The 21240-nt window shown below is 39.4% G+C and overlaps 2 protein-coding genes across 3 annotated transcripts in view; one reads left to right on the forward strand and one right to left on the reverse strand.

Moving 5' to 3' along the window:
* Positions 1-71: 71 nt before the first annotated feature.
* psmd7 (proteasome 26S subunit, non-ATPase 7) lies at positions 72-5441 on the reverse strand. Its single transcript, XM_021586163.2, has 7 exons — positions 5249-5441; positions 4667-4758; positions 4472-4564; positions 4273-4370; positions 4041-4121; positions 3678-3769; positions 72-778 (listed from the first exon to the last, which is right to left on the reverse strand). The coding sequence occupies exons 1-7, from the start codon at positions 5320-5322 to the stop codon at positions 346-348; spliced, it is 963 nt and encodes a 320-aa protein (XP_021441838.1). The 5' UTR covers positions 5323-5441; the 3' UTR covers positions 72-345.
* A 2308-nt stretch (positions 5442-7749) lies between these two features.
* The window catches only part of nfat5b (nuclear factor of activated T cells 5b), a 60073-nt gene continuing 46582 nt past the window's right edge, over positions 7750-21240 (forward strand). For both annotated transcript variants that reach the window (XM_021586165.2, XM_021586164.2), the window contains exon 1: positions 7750-8079. Coding sequence is in view for 1 of the 2 variants with exons in the window: in XM_021586164.2 (XP_021441839.2) it covers positions 8007-8079 (73 nt within the window). In the remaining variant the exon portion in view is untranslated. The remainder of the gene's footprint in view (positions 8080-21240) is intronic.

The following is a 21240-nucleotide window of genomic DNA, read 5'->3' on the forward strand; positions in this document are numbered from 1 at the left end:
AATACACATATGTATGGTTATTATGGTAACATGTGAGGAGACAACAATGAGGAGAGCAGGATACAAGATAATTACTATGTTGTATTAGTAACATGTTTGTTGTGAAATGAATAAAAATAGTTTTGAACCATAGCAAACTAGTATTTTGTCAACATTAACCAAATGGGCTGCATAAGAATGAAAAATGATTAGACTTATGTGGAGTAGACAAACAAATGACCAATTCCCTTCACTCTTTTAATCCATTCTGAAAATGAGAGGGTCTTAACAACAACAAGATAGTGTCTGACAGGTGGGAAGAACAAAAACAAAGTCAGTCTGTAGTCAGAAATGACCATTGCTTCCTCATTTCTTCTCCTTCTTCTTATCTTTCTTAGTGTCTCCCTTCTCTTTTTCCTTGTCCTCTTTCTTCTCTTTCTTGCTGTCATCTTTTTCCTGGCCTTCCTTCTTCTCTGCATCTCGGTTGGCGACCTTGTTGTTGATGAGGTTGTGAAGAGCAACCACGGAGCGGATGAGTGAAGCCAGGTAAACCACCAGCATCTGGTCATTGGTCTTGAGGTAAAATGCCTTGATGAACTCTTGAAGGTTGACGTCAGGCAGCAGGTTGAAGACATCCTGCAGCTGGTAGATGATCTGGTGGTTGATGGGCAGCTTACTTGCGGCAACTTTGTCCAAATACCCTTTGATATCCACTAACTTGCAGTTGAGGCCCTTTAGGCCATGCACCTGGTTGGTGATGCGTTGAGACAGGGTGCCAACTGTTGTGTCCTTGATGTCTCTGGATAGAGACACAAAACATTTCATTTTAGTGACTTGCATGTTTTAAGTCAACCGGTTTCCCTTTTTGGTGGAAAAACTGGCCTTAAATGTTTATGGTAAGAATCAGACTTGGATTAAAATACTAGTTTTTCAATTACTTTCATATACATTTAAAGTACAGTTCCAGTCAAGAGTTTGGACACACCTACTCATTCAAAGGGTTTTTCTTTCGTTTTTAATATTTTCTACATTGTAGAATAATAGTGAAGATATCAAAACTAAATAACACATTTGGAATCATGTAGTAACCAAAAACATGTTAATCAAATCAAAATAGATTTGATTCTTCAAAGTAGCCACACTTTGCCCTGATGACAACTTTGCACACTTTTGGCATTCTCTCAACCAGCTTCCCCTGGAATGTTTTTCCAACAGTCTTGAGGGAGTTCCCACATATGCTGAGCACTTGTTGGCTGCTTTTCCTTCACTCTGCGGTCCAACTCATGCCAAACCATCTCAATTAGGTTGAGGTCTGGTGATTTTGGAGGCCAGGTCATCTGATGCAGCACTCCATCACTCTCCTTGGTCAAATACCCCTTACACAGCCTGGAGGTGTGTTTTGGGTCATTGTCACGTTGAAAAACAAATGATAGTCCTACTAAGCGCAAACCAGATGGGATGGCGTATCGTTGCAGAATGCTGTGGTAGCCATGCTGGTTAAGTGTGCCTTGAATTCTAAATAAATCACAGACCATGTAACCAGCAAAGCACACCCACACCATTAAACCTCCTCCTCCATATTTCACGGTGGAAACCACACATGCGGAGATCCTCCGTTCACCTACTCTGCGTCTCACAAAGACACGCCGGTTGGAACCAAAAATCGTACATTTGGACTCATCAGACCAAAGGACAGGATTCCACCGGTCTAATGTCCATTGTTGTGTTTCTTGGCCCAAACAAGTCTCTTCATCTTTTTGTTGTCCTTTAGTTGTGGTTTCTTTGCAGCAATTCAACCATGAAGGCCTGATTCATGCAGTCTCCTCTGAACAGCTGATGTTGAGATGTGTCTGATACTTGAACTCTGTGAAGCATTTATTTGTGCTGCAATCTGAGGTACAGTTCATTCTAATTAATTGATCCTCTGCAGCAGAGGTAACTGTGGGTCTTCCTTTTCTGTGGCGGTCCTCATGAGAGTCAGTTTCATCATAGCACTTGATTGTTTTTGCGACTGCACTTGAAGAAACTTTAAAAGTTCTTGAAATTTTCCACATTGACTGACCTTCATGTCTTAAAGTAATGATAGACTGTCGTTTCTCTTTGCTTATTTGAGCTGTTTCTTGACATAATATGGACTTGGTATTTTACAAATGGGGCTATCTTATGTATACCACCCCTACATTGTCACAACACAACTCATTGGCTCAAACGCATTAAGGATAGATATTCCACAAATTAACTTTTAACAAGGCACACCTGTCAATTGAAATGCATTCCAGGTGACTACCTCATGAATCTGGTTTAGAGAATGCCAAGAGTGTGCAAAGCTGTCATCAAGGCAAAGGGTAGCTACTTTGAAGAATCTCAAATTGAAAATATATTTTGATATGATTAACACTTTTTTTGCTTACTACATGATTCCATGTGTTATTTCATAGTTCTGATGTCTTCACTACTTTCTACAATGTAAAAAAAATAATAATAATTACAAAAAAAAAAAAAAAACAACCCTTGAATGAGTAAACTTCTGACTGGTACTGTACGTATCCAGAAACATTTTATTTGAAAAGAATATTGAATGTTTTAGTGTACACTGAAGAAAAATATAACCGTAACATGTAAACATTTTATACTCCCATGTTTCATAAGCTGATGTCAACATTGTGAACAGAGTCCCCCATGGTGGTGGTTGGGTTATGGAATGGGCAGGCATAAGCTACGAACAACGAACACAATTGCAATTTATCGATGGCAATTTGAACGCACAGAGATACTGTGTCGAGATCCTTAGGCCCATTGTCTTGCCATTCATCCACCACCTCATGTTTCAGCATGATAATGCACGGCCCCATGTCTCAAGGATCTGTACACAATTCCTGGAAGAGGAAAATGTCCCAGTTCTTCCATGACCTGCATACTCACCAGACATGTCAATCCAGAGCATCCCAATCTTGCTAAATGGGTGACATGTATAACAACGTGTTCCAGTTCCCGTCAATATCCAGCAACTTCGCTGGAGGAATGGGAAGACATTCTACAGGCCACAATCAACAGCCTGATAAACTCTATGCGAAGGAGATGTGTCATGCTGCATGAGGCAAATGGTGTTCACACCAGATAATGACTGGTTCTGATCCATACCCCTACTTTAAAAGGTATCTGTGACCAACAGATGCAGATCTGTATTCCCAGTCAGGTGAAATCCATAGATTAGGGCCTAATGAATTTATTTCAATTGACTGATTTAATTATATGAACTGTAACTCAGTAAAATCTTTGAAAGTGTTGCATGTTGTGATTATATTTTTGTTCAGTATATTTAGAAATACACTTGGAAAGCATTTGAAAATACACTGACTCAAATACACACCCATGCACTTAACCCAGGTATTTGAAAATAGTATTTGAAATAAGTATTTGAAAATGGTTTCAAATACAATTATTATTATTTTTTTTTTTTACAAATAACCATTCAAATACTCAAATGAAAGTACTTGTTTTGGGCTGTGTATTTGAAAATACTCAAAACAGGAAAAAAAAAAAATAATAATTCAGTACCAGATACTTAAATATACGTGTATTTGAACCCAGATCTGGTCTGAAAAAATTATGAGCAATAATACAAGAACGACAGTCATTTACATATTGAACTTCAAGACAAATGACAAGTACAAACACATGCATGGGTCATGTCTTACCGGAGTAAATGCTCCACTCCCACTTCCTCTGCTTCTTCAGCACCAATCTCACTGGTGACATGTTCAAAAGTCTTGGACGTTGGAGTGCCATCCTAAAAACAAAAGGAATGTTACAACCATTGGACCTTCTTCTCAAGTGAATTTGTCAGTTTTCCTCAACATTAAAGCTCAAAAGGCATCCTTTGCTCCACGACATAAACTTTGATTTGTACAGTGACATTCTTTCTAATCCTACAATTTTTTTGATTTCACTAAGTGGTAGATGTAAAACTGACATGCAGCATAAAACTTTGTTGCAGAGGTAATAGAGAATTGTAGTTCCACTTTTACATTCATTCAATAATTCCCGTGTTAAAAACATACATCATGCACTTCCTCCACAGATATGTAGGCCTCCGTTGGTAGACCCAGGTCTTTCGGTTTCACGTCAATGATGACTAAAACCTATAAACAACCAAAAAAATCAAATTAAAATCTTTGTACCATAGTATGTTTACTCATATCACTGACATCAGTAGTAATATGTAATTGCTAAGTAAAAAATGACATCAACATTTTGTATTAAATTCAACTAAAATGTTGTACTTATACTTACAGAATTAGTACAATATTGCTTCACGAGTTCATTGATGGCAATGTCATTCTTGTGTAGTTTGGGGCCCGTGTGATACCAACCAACTATTCTTTCCCTTGCTGAAACAATGGGAATATATGTTCAATCACTAAATCACATTGTAGAGTAGAATTTAGTGTTATTAAAATGCACACTAAGTTACAAAGAACTCGAGACTTACCATTGACTTTCTTGAACATGTTGTACATGTTCTCCAAATAGTCATGGTCCAGGAACCACACAGAATCATCCTTGTCATCCTCGTCAAATGGCACTGGAAGAAGGGGGGGGAGAAATCAGCCAGGTCAACAAGAAACCAGAGTGTAATCAAAGAATAGACCGTGGTTGTAGAAATAGGTAACGTTAGGAAACTCACCTGCAAAGCTGTTGGACACATCAAGAACCTTCTTATGCCATGAGCCGAGAAGTACACCCACAACCCTCTTCTGACTTCCAATTTTACCGATTCTGATCAAATACAGAACAAGAGTAGGCTGTTAGCTACAGACAGAGTTTCTGAACTGCCTTTGTTGCACACTTGTGACAGTGACATCCCTGACTAGAGAGCGCGGATGGAGCTAACGCGTTACAAGCTGGTTAACGTTAGCTAGTTACAATAGCTAGTACAGTGCATAAACGATGCACTCACTATTCGTTGAGGAAACCTGCCATTTGTGTAATATGAGAACTTGTGTATCTAACGTTAGCTAGCTACTAGCTATACTGGATAGCAGTAACATAGGTGAATCAGAGCCTTCCGAGGTGAATCAGCTAGTTAGCTGCACAGTAGCTAGTTAGCTAACGTTAGCTTGATTGCTCTAAGTTAATTTACTGCCGCTAGCTAGTCGTTTACGTTAGTTAGCTAGCTAGCTAAACTTCACTGTTATTTGGGAAACAACAGTGAGTCCACATTTTTGAACAATCATCAACAACTGTCTAGCTCATTCGAATAATTTACCTGTTAAAATGATCCACCACACTCAGGAGCACCAAGGGATGGACAATCACTTTCTCAACAGCCAAATCCGGCATGTTTATGTGTGAATTAAATTAAATAGAAAATATTTTCGCGATAGAGAACCACAACCACCGTCACTGCTCCACAATCCCACAATCCTTCGCGTAGGGTCATGTGACCAAAGAGCCAATGGTATGGATTTATCAAAGCTGCGCAAAAAAATGCTCCGTTTGGGTTCTAACGTGCATTTTGCATAGATTTGAATACCCTTTAAAAAAATTGTTAGGCGAAATATCTTAAATGAATTTGTCAGGCTATTTTTTACTCGAACGAGTCCAGAATATACTTTGTGTAGAATCATTGCGAAGTTGCAGTTCAAGTTTTTTAGTATGGATTCCTACATGGGTTGGGCTGTCCCTGATTTTAACACTAGAGGGCTGTAAAACGCAGAAATAACTCTTACACACTGTCCCATCCTGTCATAGTTTTATTCTAGCATGTAAGTGCTTTTGAATTTAGACATTTGACCTATTTTCAATGTTACTCGTGATGACCAGACAGACATGGATCTTGGTGGACAAATCAATCAATAAATTGTATCCTAATGTATTTTCCATCGTTATAGATGTAGCTCTTAGAGTTGGGGCTTCACTTTATAGTGAACTCTCTTCTCGCGTTTCTTCAGAGTTAATAATAATCAGCCCTTGGTAATTTCATTACCCTCATTCTCATCCAAGGTTAGTAGTATTTGCCACATGTTGTGTGCATGACATGCCTCACCCTGTGTGTGCTAACTGCACATAATATTTAGAATTTTGGTTGTTTTCTACAAAGATTGATGAGACTTCTTGGATGGAGGAGTTAGGGTAGTGCCTTATAAACGAATAATGAGCAGTTTATAAACTACTTATAACCCTCTGTATAAATCCTTAGGTTGTTAGGTTGCTACAAGCTGGGCAGGGAGATATTTTATCGCTGGCCTACTGTCTATTTTACTTGAAATGTAGCCCACCTGTCAAACATTTTTTTTTAAAATGAACTGAACAGAAAGTATTTGGAAGGGTGAGAGAGGCTTGATTATCAGCAAAATCATAGGGCCAATAAAAGCATTAAATCCCAAGGACACGGTCATAAACACTAAGGCCACAGGTCGTTTGAAGTTTGTTTTCTTTTTATAGAAAGAGTAATGAACTTGTGAATGTGAAACAACTGACGAAACATTTGCTGTTGATTAACTCAATGCACTGAGAAAGTAATGATCAATCACAGATGTAGACCATGGCATGTGAATGGCTATTTTAGGATGCATGTGGTGAGTGCAGTGGTGAGATTAGGTCTATGATTAGGTCTCTGCATTGTTTGGAATGGGCTCCTAAGTAAGCATTTAACTGTAAGGTCTACCTACACCTGTTGTACTCTGCACATGTGACCAATACAATTTGATTTGATGTTGGGATTTGTTCTGGCAGAAGTCAGTGTGCCATCCTCCAATCTTTACTTTAATGTCTATCTTCAAACCTGGAAACTTTCTAAAGGGTACATATGACATGAATAAAGTCTCACATAACTCACAAGATCTACAGTACAGTGCAGTACACCCATTGTTACAGTCATGCCCCAATCAACAAACAGGTTTCTGCAATTACCTTGCTGCTGCGTTAACTTTGCTCTTGGCCATTGTTAGGATTTATAAGCATATCATTGTTCATTCCACTCAAGAAGCTCATTGTGTTTTAGAAGTGATTTTTATTTTATTTTAAAAGTCTGTATATTTATTTAAACTGATAGTTATCATACTTAAACAGGTGGCATAAGTGAAAAACATGTAACTGTTAAAATCCATAGAAACCTTCAAACGTTTATCAAATAGTATCTCACACTGAATCAAAATCCTCTTATTTCTGTTGATAGTTTGGCCTTATGAGATGCATATCATAGAACCATGATCCTTTCATAATACTCTAATATCCAAGAACTGGTTCTGTGGAAAAAGGTTGAGGACTTTAATGTGTGATAAACTAGCACAGGTGACAAGCTGCAAATACTTTGGCAAGTATAATGCATACCTCAACGGCCAACAGCTATGCTGTTACTTTTGAAAGTTGTAGGAGTTGCAGTGCCACAGTATTTGTTTACTCTTATAATATCACATATATGACATAACACGTCAGAAATGGCCAAAGTGATGAGTGGATGCACCTGCATGATTTATAGCCACTGTTCCAGAAAGAAAGAAAAGCTGTGACCAATCTCATCATGACCATTTGCTTGTGCATTATCCTATAACTACATTGACATTTGGGGGAGATCACCAAATGCAAGAATGACAATTATCCGATTGACTTATCCTTTATTATTTGAGTAGGCCTAGTGCTGTTACACTTTCAATTATGCAAATGTCAGACTAGTTGTAGGCCTACAATCATGTGACAGATTATTGTCCAGTGGCTACTGTCTTATCTTAGCTGACGGGTTTGCGTCATGGGGGGGGAGGGGGCGGGGCTGTACAGAAAATAGACGAACTGAACACATTTGACAAACACGAACGTGAAGGAGGCAGAAAGAAGCGTGTTACACAGGCTAATAACGACTGGTTCAAGATATACGTAGTCTATATGCCAAATAGCGTTTTGTTTGTTATCAGTATATTTATTTTCCATTAATTCAGTCTCAGAGAAATATTTATTTCTAGCTTGCTAGCTCAGCGACGTTCATATCTGAGGGCGTCCGATTTCCCCTCCTCTTCAGAGGCATTACGATGCCCTCTGATTTTATATCCCTACTCAGCGCGGATCTCGACCTGAATTCCCCCAAATCCCTATATTCCAAAGGTAATACATCTATTTTATGTTAAACTGAGACTTTCATTTTTTCTTGTCTGTGTTGTTTTAGTTCTTTTCGTTGATATACGCTGTTACTCTCGTACATGTGTGTTGTGAGAGCGACTGCCCTGGTTTATTTGGCCGCCTCGGTCGAGGTGAACGCCAGCGCTCCGCATCCATCTACGTCGCTTTGGCATTGCATCTAAACAGATCTAAAGCCGATGCCGCGTTCAGAATAACTAGGAAATCGGAAATCGCCGACTTCAGTGCATTCAATACAATTGGGAACTCGGAAAAAACGAGCTCTGACTGGGAAAAATTGGTTTGAATGGTCATCCATCCCGGAATTCCAAATAAGAAACCCAGGCATCTTCCAAGAGCGCCGTCTTTCCGACCTGAAGATCACTGACGTCATGATTTGACCTGGGGTTTTTTTCTCTCCAAATTTCCAGTTGTCTTGAAAGCATCATCAGTGTAACGTCACGCGTAAATCTGTTTTTATTTTAGAGTATTTGCTTTAACACTAAAGCTAGTTTAATCCTGTTTGTTTCCTATATGTATGTCACGATTATGCAATATAAAAAAGGAAATACTTTGCCTTAAATCCTGTCAATTTCATGCACAATGCCACATGATACATTTACCCTTTTGACCCAGTTTATTATTTATCCTCCTTACAAAGGTGAGGACCTCTTTGGCAGGCATAGCAGATCTAGCCTATTTTTTTGCATTCCTGCTGTCTAGAAAATATTAGTAGGAATTGGCCAAGTGATCTGGTGTGTATTAGATCTATGTGTAGATTATATAAGAAAATAAAATAGAATAATAGGCTAGTCTTATGAATGTAGGAAAGTATTCGATTTTTATACCATTCAATGTAGCTTTAAAAGTTGCTTACCTTGATGCAATGTCAACATGTTACTGTTGTTCGTCACAAGTCAACTAGGCTATTTATTCAGCTGGTAAATGACTCCACAAATGATTTTTATTTTATTTATTTAACATGAAATTATGTTATTAAAGTAATTTGTGTTTATGGTCCCATACCCTACACATATTTGTAGTGCTATCATGAGTGTGAGAGGATAAAGGCTGCCTCATTGAGGTCACAACACAAAAAGGGTTGAAAGCCATTAATGCATTCTGTGGAAGTGTTTACCAACACTGTGCCAGCAGTAATTTCAATATTTAATGTTTAAACATACAGTCATCACTCAGATGATGACTTTAAAAAAGAGTCAGATACTAGAGTACAATATAGGCCTAGGCCCTATTTTTATGGTGTAGTTGTAGGTCCAAATAGATTATATTCACCATGGCCTAGTCCCACTGAACAACAACCAAGGGTGCACTGGTTGGCTGAACAGTTAGGGGTGTCTCCGCAGCAGCATGTCAGCCGTCTTGACTGATGCAACAGCCGAGCTGAACTGGGGTTGCTCGAGATCTGCAGCAAAGAGTAGAGTCACTGAGAGGAGTGGGTCGCTGCACAGTCAAATGTGAAAGTGTAGAATTTGAGATGTCTTTAAGTATCTCAGATGTATCTCACACTGTACTTGCTTAAAGGTCATGTGCTATTTGTGTGGCAAATTGACAACTGTTTCAGAGCAGCTTTTGTTTTTCCAAGTTATGTTGGCAATACTCAGTGCCAGGTACACTGATTCATCCTCCAAATCTCTTTTCATATGGTTTCGCAATATGTCTCAATACAGCACTTCAACAACATATCTATAAGCCCTTTGACAAACAACAGTATTAAACATGTCCAATTTCACAGTGAAAGTCCATTGTACATCTCAATACATCTCAAATAGCCAGTGGACTTAGGCTAGCCTATGTCTCTTTTTTTACTCCCTCAAATCCCCTACAAAGTAGAAAGTGTCGTCTTTATTAAAATCAGAACTTTTTTGTAACCCATTCCTGAAAACATGTTTTTAATTTCCTGAGTACTGCAGAGATATAAAGTTGAAGTCGAAAGTTTACAGACACCTTAGCGAAATACATTTCAATTCAGTTTTTCACAATTCCTGACATTTACTCCAAGTAAACATTCCCTGTCTTTAGTCAGTTAGGATCACCACATTATTTTAAGAATGTGAAAAGTCAGAATAATTAGTAGAGAATTATTTATTTCAGCTTTTATTTCTTTCATCACATTCCCAGCGGTTCAGAAGTTTACCTACACTCAATTAGTATTTGGTAGCATTGCCTTTAAATTGTTTAACTAGGGTCAAACATTTCGGGTAGCCTTCCATAAGTGTCCCACAATAAGTTGGGTGAATTTTGGCCCATTCCTCCTGACAGAGCTGGTGTAACTGAGTCAGGTTTGTAGGCCTCCTTGTTCGCACACGCCTTTTCAGTTCTGCCCACACATTTTCTATAGGATTGAGGTCAGGGCTTTGTGATGGCCACTCCAATACCTTGACTTTGTTATCCGTAAGCCATTTTGCCACAACTTTGGAAGTATGCTTGGGGTCATTGTCCATTTGGAAGACCCATTTGTAACCAAGCTTTAACTTCCTGACTGATGTATTGAGATGTTGCTTCAATATATCCACATGATTTTCCTCCCACTTGATGCCATCTATTTTATGAAGTGCACCTGTCCCTCCTGCAGCAAAGCACCCCCACAACATTCTTCGGCTTGCAAGCATCCTCCTTTTTCCTCCAAACATAATGATGGTCATTATTAGAGGTCGACCGATTAATCAGAATGGTTGATTAATTAGGGCCGATTTCAAGTTTTCATAACAATCTGAAATCTGTATTTTTGGACCCCAATTTATTTATTTTTTACAACTTTATTTAACGAGGCAAGTCAGTTAAGAACACATCCTTATTTTCAATGACAGCCTAGGAACGGTGGGTTAACTGCCTTGTGCAGGGGCAGAACGACAGATTTTTACCTTGTCAGCTCAGGGATTCAATTTTGCAACCTTACGGTTAACTAGTCCAACGCTCTTAACCACCTGCCTCATGAGGAGCTTGCCTGTTAAGCGAATACAGTAAGAAGCCAAGGTAAGTTGCTAGCTAGCATTAAACTTATTTTTTTTTAAATAAATCAATCATAATAACTACACATGGTTGATGATATTACTAGTTTATCTAGCGTGTCCTGCGTTGCATATAATCGATGTGGTGCGCATTCGCGAAAAAGGACTGTTGTTGCTCCAACGTGTACCTAACCATAAACATCAATGCCTTTCTTGAAATCAATACAGAGCAGTATATATTTTTAAACCTGCATATTTAGCTAAAAGAAAGGTTAGCAGGCAATATTAACCAGGTGAAATTGTGTCACTTCTCTTGCGTTCATTGCACGCAGAGTCAGGGTATATGCAACAATTTGGGCCGCCTGGCTCATTGCGAACTAATTTGCCAGATTTACATTTTTTTTTAAATTATTATGTTAGAATTAAGTCTATGATTTGTTAGAGCAGTCTGTCTGAGCGATGGTAGGCACCAGCAGGCTCGTAAGCATTCATTCAAACAGCACTTTCGTGCATTTTGCCAGCAGCTCTTCACAATGCTTCAAGCATTGCGCTGTTTATGACTTCAAGCCTGTCAACTCCCGAGATTAGGCTGGTGTAACCGATGTGAAATGGCTAGCTAGTTAGCGGGGTGCGCGCTAATAGTGTTTCAAACGTCACTCGCTCTGAGACTTGGAGTAGTTGTTCCCCTTGCTCTGCATGGGTAACGCTGCTTCGAGGGTGGCTGTTGTCGATGTGTTTCTGGTTCGAGCCCAGGTAGCGTCGAGGAGAGGGATGGAAGCTATACTGTTACACTTGGCAATACTAAAGTGCCTATAAGAACATCCAATAGTCAAAGGTATATGAAATGCAAATCGTATAGAGAGAAATAGTCCTATAATTCCTATAATAACTACAACCTAAAACTTCTTACCTGGGAATATTGAAGACTCATGTTAAAAGGAACCACCAGCTTTCATATGTTCTCATGTTCTGAGCAAACAACTTAAATGTTACCTTTCTTACATGGCACATATTGCACTTTTACTTTCTTCTCCAACACTTTGTTTTTGCATTATTTAAACCAAATTGAACATGTTTCATTATTTATTTCGGGCTAAATTGATTTTATTGATGTATTATATTAAGTTAAAATAAGTGTTCATTCAGAATTGTTGTAATTGCCATTATTACAAATACATTTAAAAAAACGGCCAATTCATCGATATCGGCTTATTTTGGTCCTGCAATAATCGCTATCGGCGTTGAAAAATCATAATCGGTCGACCTCTAGTCATTATGGCCAAACAGTTCTATTTTTGTTTCATCCGACCAGAGGACATTTCTCCAGAAAGTACAATCATTGTCCCCATGTGCAGTTGCAAATCGTAGTCTGGCTTTTTATGGCGGTTTTGGAGCAGTGGCTTCTTCCTTGCTGAGCGGCCTTTCAGGTTTTGTAGATATAGGACTCGTTTTACTGTGGATATAGACACTTTTGTACCTGTTTCGTCCAGCATCTTCACGAGGTCCTTTGCTGTTTTTCTGGGATTGATTTGCACTTTTCTCACCAAAGTACGTTCATCTCTAGGAGACAGAACGCGTCTCCTTCCTGAGCAGTTTGACGGCTGCGTGGTCCCATGGTATTTATACTTGCGTAGTATTGTTTGTACAGATGAATGTTGTACCTTCAGGCGTTTGGAAATTGCTCCCAAGGATGAACCAGACTTGTGGAGGTCTACAATTTTGTTTCTGAGGTCTTGGCGGGTTTCTTTAGATTTTCCCATGATGTCAAGCAAAGAGGGACTGAGTTTGAAGGTAGGCCTTGAAATACATCTACAGGTACACCTCCAATTGACTCAAATAATGTCAATTAGCCTATCAGAAGCTTCTAAAGCTATGACATAATTTTCTGGAATTTTACAAGCTGTTTAAAGGCACAGTCAACTTAGTGTATGTAAACTTCTGACCCACTGGAATTGTGATAATGTGTGAAATGTGTGAAATCTGTCTGTAAACAATTGTTGAAAAATTACTTGTCATGTACAAAGTAGATGTCCTAACCGACTTGCCAAAACTATAGTTTGTTAACAAGAAATTTGTGGAGTGGTTGAAAAATGAGTTTTAATGACTCCAACCTAAGTGTATGTAAACTTCTGACTTCAGCTGTATATTCTGTTTGTAAATATACACGCTTCTTTGGTTCCAAGTACAGGACCCCAGTAATCTCTGTGCAATTTAGTCCGAGAGAAATTCAACTTTTTTCCTGCGATCTTCATCAAACCCGAAATTACCATACAGTTACCAGGATATTTCATCCAGTCAGTCCTGAGGGTACATGTGAGTGTTCAACTTCAATCACAATGTTGGGCAAGTAGGGACTCTGCTGGTGTAGTGTTGCACCTGAGCCCTGAGTTCCTTAGCATTTTAGATGACTCTTCAGTCTTCATTGCCTACTTTCCAAGACAGATACTGTATCATTTAAACGGCATGTTCCCTCAACTGAAAAGGGAGAAAAACAGTGGGTATATTTTTCTCGTGTCTTTGGTATGTTTGTGGTTTGCTGAAGGTATCCATAAGACTTTGAGTCTGTTTTTCAACTGAATTCACAATAATCTGGCTAACCTAAAGAATAAAGGGCTGTGTTGACTTTCTGTCTGACCGTGCTGTTAATCCTCTACCTGGCAGGCTGCTGGCAGTGACCACACAGAGGCTGCATGCCCAGAGTAATCTCTGCACAAACGATCAGATTGTTTCTGTGGCTCAAATTTGCTGAGGGTAGCCTAAATGTCATAGGCCTAGCAGTGTTGGAGAGGTGGCAGAGTGAAGCCCAGAGGGTGTCAAAGAGCCACCCTTAATTATTGTTGCTTTAAAGCCAGCAGAGTGAAGAAATGACTCAATCATCCTCTTGACTGATGTCAGGGACTTGTTCATAAACGGGTTAACTTGAGTTGGCCTGACTTGCGGTTGTAATGGACTGCCCCATGTCAGAATATGAAAATGATTCGGCCAGGCCTAGTTTCTTCACTGAAAGTCTGCTTCTTGAGGAGCTGCAGATGGATATCATTACAGTGGGCTCACAGGGCTATCTATTTTTCTGTGTCACTACTTTTATGGGTGGAATGAGTGACCGGGCATGTATGATTCTCTAGACAGGCAGGCTCCTTACATAATCATAATCCGAAAGATTTTGTGTGGGCTTAGAGGACGTTTATCCACTTTTGTAATAAGAAGGGAAAGTAGAGAATTTGAGGGAGAGAGAGATTCCTCAATTGCTGCCCTGTAAACATTTTGAGAGGTTGAAAACGCTCAAATTTAAATGAGACACTATGTTTCCAGTTTCTGTTTTTACTCATTGCTCATTGTTTACTGAGTTTTACAAGCATTGACATAACATAATGTCATGTGTCATTTTGCTGGACTAGAACAGGTATTCTGGGGTACGCTCAATGCCGTTGGGGGTACGCCAAATAAAAATGTGAATCGCATTTAAAATATATTTATATAAAAAAAGTTTTTATTTTTACATATTTTTTTTCTTCACATTTTCAAACAGTCCATTTATATTTTCCAACGGGGCTATACATTTGGGTGAGGTTTTTTTCTCATCTGAGCGACCATGTAACCCTTTTACAACATACAGAAGTGCGCTGGTTATCAAGGGGCAAGGTATTGACATTTTTTTTTTTAAATTGAGAGACGAGCTTAAAGTTTTCTAAACTGATCATAATTTTCACTTGTCTGACCCCTTGTATGGCCTATCTGGGTGATGTTTTTTCTCACCTGAATGATCTGAATCTAGGATTACAGGGACTCTCCACAACTATATTCAATGTGCGGGACAAAATTGAGGCTATGTTGAAGAAGTTGGAGCTGTTCTCTGTCTGCATTAACAAGGACAAGACACAGGTCTTTCAATCATTGTATGATATTTTTGTGTGAAAATGAACTCAAGCTTACGGACAATGTCAAATGTGATATAGCGAAGCACCTGAGTGAGTTGGGTGCGCAATTATGCAGGTATTTTCCTGAAACGGATGACACAAACAACTGGATTCGTTGTCCCTTTCATGCCATGCCTCCAGTCTACTTACCGATATCTGAACAAGAGAGCCTCATCGAAATTGCAACACGCGGTTCTGTGAAAATTTTATTTAATCAGAAGCCACTGCCAGATTACTGGTTTTGCAAATCCCACTGTTAAGACACTGATGCTCTTTGCAACGACGTACCTATGTGAGAGTGGATTCTCGGCCCTCACTAGCATGAAAACTAAATACAGACACACAGACTGTGTGTGGAAAAGGATTTAAGACTGAGACTCTCTCCAATACAACCCAACATGGCAGAGTTGTGTGCATCGTTTCAAGGACAGCCTTCTCATTAATCTGTGGTGAGTTATTCACAATTTTCGATTAACAAATAAGGTTTTATATGTAAGATGGTGAGATAAAAGAGCAACATTATTGATTATTATTATTTGTGCCCTGGTCCTATAAGAGCTCTTTGTCACTTCCCACAAGCTGGGTTGTGACAAAACTCACACTCATTCTTATGTTTAATAACTGTATCGTATAATATGTGTGGCAGGCTTACAATAGTGTCAAAAAACATTTGAGAGTGCGCTGACCCTGGTGCGAGAGGGGGTACGCAGCTGGAGGTACGGGACTATAAAAGTTTGGGAACCACTGGACTAGAACATGATATGGCCCCATTGACACTGAAACCACTTGTATGACAACTAATCTCTTCATCTCCAATCCTCAACTATGATTTCTGAACCATCCATCAAGATAAGAGGCAGAGGATGATCATTGATTTCCTTAGGATTGTTTTCAGCAGTGGTGGCAAGGGTAAGGTGGGGGTGGGTACATTGTTACTATTCGTCCAATGACATGCTACCTGTTCCCATAGACTTTCAGTCATTGGTCAGCCTTTTAAAAGCATGTCTTGGCATAAATATATAAACAGTGCCTTGCGAAAGTATTTGGCCCCCTTGAACTTTGCGACCTTTTGCCACATTTCAGGCTTCAAACATAAAGATATAAAACTGTATTTTTTGTGAAGAATCAACAACAAGTGGGACACAATCATGAAGTGGAGCGACATTTATTGGATATTTCAAACTTTTTTAACAAATCAAAAACTGAAAAATCGTGCGTGCAAAATTATTCAGCCCCTTTACTTTCAGTGCAGCAAACTCTCTCCAGAAGTTCAGTGAGGATCTCTGAATGATCCAATGTTGACCTAAATGACTAATGATGATAAATACAATCCACCTGTGTGTAATCAAGTCGCCGTATAAATGCACCTGCACTGTGATAGTCTCAGAGGTCCGTTAAAAGCGCAGAGAGCATCATGAAGAACAAGGAACACACCAGGCAGGTCCGAGATACTGTTGTGAAGAAGTTTAAAGCCGGATTTGGATACAAAAAGATTTCCCAAGCTTTAAACATCACAAGGAGCACTGTGCAAGCAATAATATTGAAATGGAAGGAGTATCAGACCACTGCAAATCTACTAAGACCTGGCCGTCCCTCAACTTTCAGCTCATACAAGGAGAAGACTGATCAGAGATGCAGCCAAGAGGCCCATGATCACTCTGGATGAACTGCAGAGATCTACAGCTGAGGTGGGAGACTCTGTCCATAGGACAACAATCAGTCGTATATTGCACAAATCTGGCCTTTATGGAAGAGTGGCAAGAAGAAAGCCATTTCTTAAAGATATCCATAAAAAGTGTTGTTTAAAGTTTGCCACAAGCCACCTGGGAGACACACCAAACATGTGGAAGAAGGTGCTCTGGTCAGATGAAACCAAAATTGAACTTTTTGGCAACAATGCAAAACGTTATGTTTGGCGTAAAAGCAACACAGCTGAACACACCATCCCCACTGCCAAACATGGTGGTGGCAGCATCATGGTTTGGGCCTGCCTTTCTTCAGCAGGGACAGGGAAGATGGTTAAAATTGATGGGAAGATGGATGGAGCCAAATACAGGACCATTCTGGAAGAAAACCTGATGGAGTCTGCAAAAGACCTGAGACTGGGATGGAGATTTGTCTTCCAACATGACAATGATGCAAAACATAAAGCAAAATCTACAATGGAATGGTTCAAACATAAACATATCCAGGTGTTAGAATGGCCAAGTCAAAGTCCAGACCTGAATCCAATCGAGAATCTGTGGAAAGAACTGAAAACTGCTGTTCACAAATGCTCTCCATCCAACCTCACTGAGCTCGAGCTGTTTTGCAAGGAGGAATGGGAAAAAATGTCAGTCTCTCGATGTGCAAAACTGATAGAGACATACCCCAAGCGACTTACAGCTGTAATCGCAGCAAAAGGTGGCGCTACAAAGTATTAACTTAAGGGGGCTGAATAATTTTGCACGCCCAATTTTTCAGTTTTTGATTTGTTAAAAAAGTTCGAAATATCCAATAAATGTTGTTCCACTTCATGATTGTGTCCCACTTGTTGTTGATTCTTCACAAAAAAATACAGTTTTATATCTTTATGTTTGAAGCCTGAAATGTGGCAAAAGGTCGCAAAGTTCAAGGGGGCCGAATACTTTCGCAAGGCACTGTATATATATCTACAGTGGGGAGAACAAGTATTTCATACACTGCCGATTTTGCAGATTTTCCTACTTACAAAGCATGTAGAGGTCTGTAATTTTTATTATTTTTAAGTAATTAATTAGCTTTTTATTGCATGACATAAGTATTTGATCACCTACCAACCAGTAAGAATTTTGGCTCTCACAGACCTGTTCGTTTTTCTTTAAGAAGCCCTCCTGTTCTCCACTCGTTACCTGTATTAACTGCACCTGTTTGAACTCGTTACCTGTATAAAAGACACCTGTCCACACACTCAATCAAACAGACTCCAACCTCTCCACAATGGCCAAGACCAGACAGCTGTGTAAGGACATCAGGGAAAAAATTGTAGACCTGCACAAGGCTGGGATGGGCTACAGGACAATAGGCAAGCAGCTTGGTGAGAAGGCAACAACTGTTGGCGCAATTATTAGAAAATAGATGAAGTTCAAGATGACGGTCAATCACCCTCGGTCTGGGGCACCATGCAAGATCTCACCTCGTGGGGCATCAATGATCACGAGGAAGGTGAGGGATCAGCCCAGAACTACACGGCAGGACCTGGTCAATGACCTGAAGAGAGCTGGGACCACAGTCTCAAAGAAAACCATTAGTAACACACTACGCATCATGGATTAAAATCCTGCAGCGCACGCAAGGTCCCCCTGCTCAAGCCAGTGCATATCCAGGCCCGTCTGAAGTTTGCCAATGACCATCTGGATGATCCAGAGGAGGAATGGGAGAAGGTCATGTGGTCTGATAGAGCTTTTTGGTCTAAACTCCACTCGCTGTGTTTGGAGGAAGAAGAAGGATGAGTACAACCCCAAGAGCATCATCCCAAACGTGAAGCATGGAGGTGGAAACATCATTCTTTGGGCATGCTTTTCTGCAAAGGGGACAGAACGACTGCACCGTATTGAGAGGAGGATGGATGGGGCAATGTATTGTGAGATCTTGGCCAACAACCTCCTTCCCTCAGTAAGAGCATTGAAGATGGGTCTTAGCTGGGTCCTCCAGCATGACAACAACCCGAAACAACACACAGCCAGGGCAACTGAGTGGCTCCGTAAGAAGCATCTCAAGGTCCTGGAGTGGCCTAGCCAGTCTCCAGACCTGAACCCAATATAACATCTTTTGAGGGAGCTGAAAGTCCGTATTGCCCAGAGACAGCCCCAAAACCTGAAGGATCTGGAGAAGGTCTGTATGGAGGAGTGGGCCAAAATCCCTGCTGCAGTGTGTGCAAACCTGGTCAAGAACTACAAGAAATGTATGATCTCTGTAATTGCAAACAAAAGTTTCTGTACCAAATATTAAGTTCTGCTTTTCTGATGTATCAAATACTTATGTCATGCAATAAAATGCAAATGACTTACTTAAAAATCATACAATGTGATTTTCTGGATTTTTGTTTTAGATTCTGTCTCTCACAGTTGAAGTGTACTTATGATAAAAATTACAGACCTCTACATGCTTTGTAAGTAGGAAACACTGCCGATTTTGCAGGTTATCAAATACTTGTTCTCCCCACTGTATATATACACACAAAATACATTTGTTTTGCATCTAAATTAATATAGGGGAAAAACTGGGATGATAAAGAAGATGATGATAAGCATTACATAGACAGGACAGAGTACAATGAACGTTGAATGTTCTGTTGACTCTTAACCTAATTTTTAGGCTAATTTATTACATCAATTGTCAAACACCTACATCCTTGTAGGTAGGTAACATCTATTACAATGTTATGTGGCTGATATAAAACTATGGAACGCCAAATAATGTCAAACGTCAAATAACACTATTTGATACGTCAGATAAGCTTGTTGACCAATCAGGACCTGAATATGACTGCACGTCCCATAATAATTAAATGGGTTCATCAATTTTTTTACGTAGTTATTACACATTGATTACACTATAACTCGTATTTCATATGTCACAATGATTCATCGATATGTATACTATGATGCTGGTAAAGTTGTCTCGCGCACCTACAGTGCTGGTCATAAGAAAAGCTAGCTAGCTCATGGATGCAAACAATGATCTTCCCCAAAAATATAGCAAAACAACAATCTGTTTCAGTAGCTACAGTTAGCTAGCTAACTATATTGCTAGGTGTCATCAACTAAAATAACCCTCATTTATTAAACAGTTCTTATTTGATTAATGGTGGTCTGACCCATCTATGTGAAGCTAGCCACAATAAGGATTAACCACAATACTGGACTTTGTGGTTAGCCTTTAAATTAAAAGTATGTAATTGACAGTGATGCAAATTAATACAAATAGTGTAATTATGCCATAATTGTATAGATCATAATAAACGGAGTTGGAATGTTGTTATATAAAATCAACAAAAGACAATTTGTTAATTTGACAAATCTGTTGAAATCACACAATGTATTACACTTTAGAATTGCTTTGGGGGCATACTTATTTCACTGTACAGCATTACCCATGTCATTGATCCACAATCCATCGGTATCAGTCTACTCTGTGACACGCAGAGAACATTAGCATCGTAGCTCTTATTGCAGGACTCTGAAACAACTGAATTGAGCTACATTTCTGGTCAACCTACTATGTGTATTAAACATTATTCCTGAAGAAAAACAATACTGTGTGGATGTTTTGGAGTCACTCAGGAGTCACTCAGAGGAGGGTGTTGGGAAAATAATATATTGGGTATTGAGTAGACGGATACCTCATTTCATTGATCCCCAATCCTTAGGTAAAGCTGTACAGTGCAATATGAATGTCAATACACACAATAGGCTGACTGGGGAGGTGATTTCACAGTCCCGCGATAAGATCTACAACGCTAATATTTGTGTAAACTCTTAACAGTTGTTTTCTGTGGGTGTCACCGAGTAGACTGATACCCCATTTCATTGCTTCACATTCCAACCTTGTTTAACATTATCTAGTCTAAATATGGCATGATTCCAACAATTGTAAACTTCTGCATCACTTTGAAAGAGGTACTTTTATTTTGAAGGCAAACTGCAATTCTACTATTGTACCTAATTTTTTATTATGGCTAGCTTCACAACACAGCCCGTTCAGGTCGAGCCTCACTAGCCAGATGAAGCTAGCAGGCTGCTTATAACGTTAGCTGGCTAGCTATTTATTTTCATGAACTGAAGTTCATTTTCAATAGGTGAACATCAAGTGGCTACCTATCTAATACTTACTCACAAAGATTCCTAAATCATTGCTAAGAATAGTGAAAATGACAGCAGTTTCTACTGGTCATTGTTTTCATGTTGGTTGTATTGGTGCTAGCTAGTAGCGGTCGGGCAAATAATGCTTTATTACTAACGCGGTATTGTTGACGCATTGTTTGTGGCCGGTGTGTGCTTGTTTGCATACTTTTTTTGTACTGCTTTGACAGTGCTATTTATCGTGGTGGCGCTTGGCTTGCACGTGCAAATTCAGGAGACACAACATTATATAATAGAACTGTGTTATTTGACGTGTCAAATTAAAAGCTTATTTAATCGTCAAATTGTTTTATTGTCAAATAGTGTTATTTTGACGTGTATATTTTTTGACACGCAAAGACCCAAACGGCGTTCCATAGTCTGCAGCTGAAGTTGTATCAA

The sequence above is a fragment of the Oncorhynchus mykiss genome, chromosome 26 (genome assembly GCF_013265735.2).
Source record: "Oncorhynchus mykiss isolate Arlee chromosome 26, USDA_OmykA_1.1, whole genome shotgun sequence".
Lineage (NCBI taxonomy): Eukaryota > Metazoa > Chordata > Actinopteri > Salmoniformes > Salmonidae > Oncorhynchus > Oncorhynchus mykiss.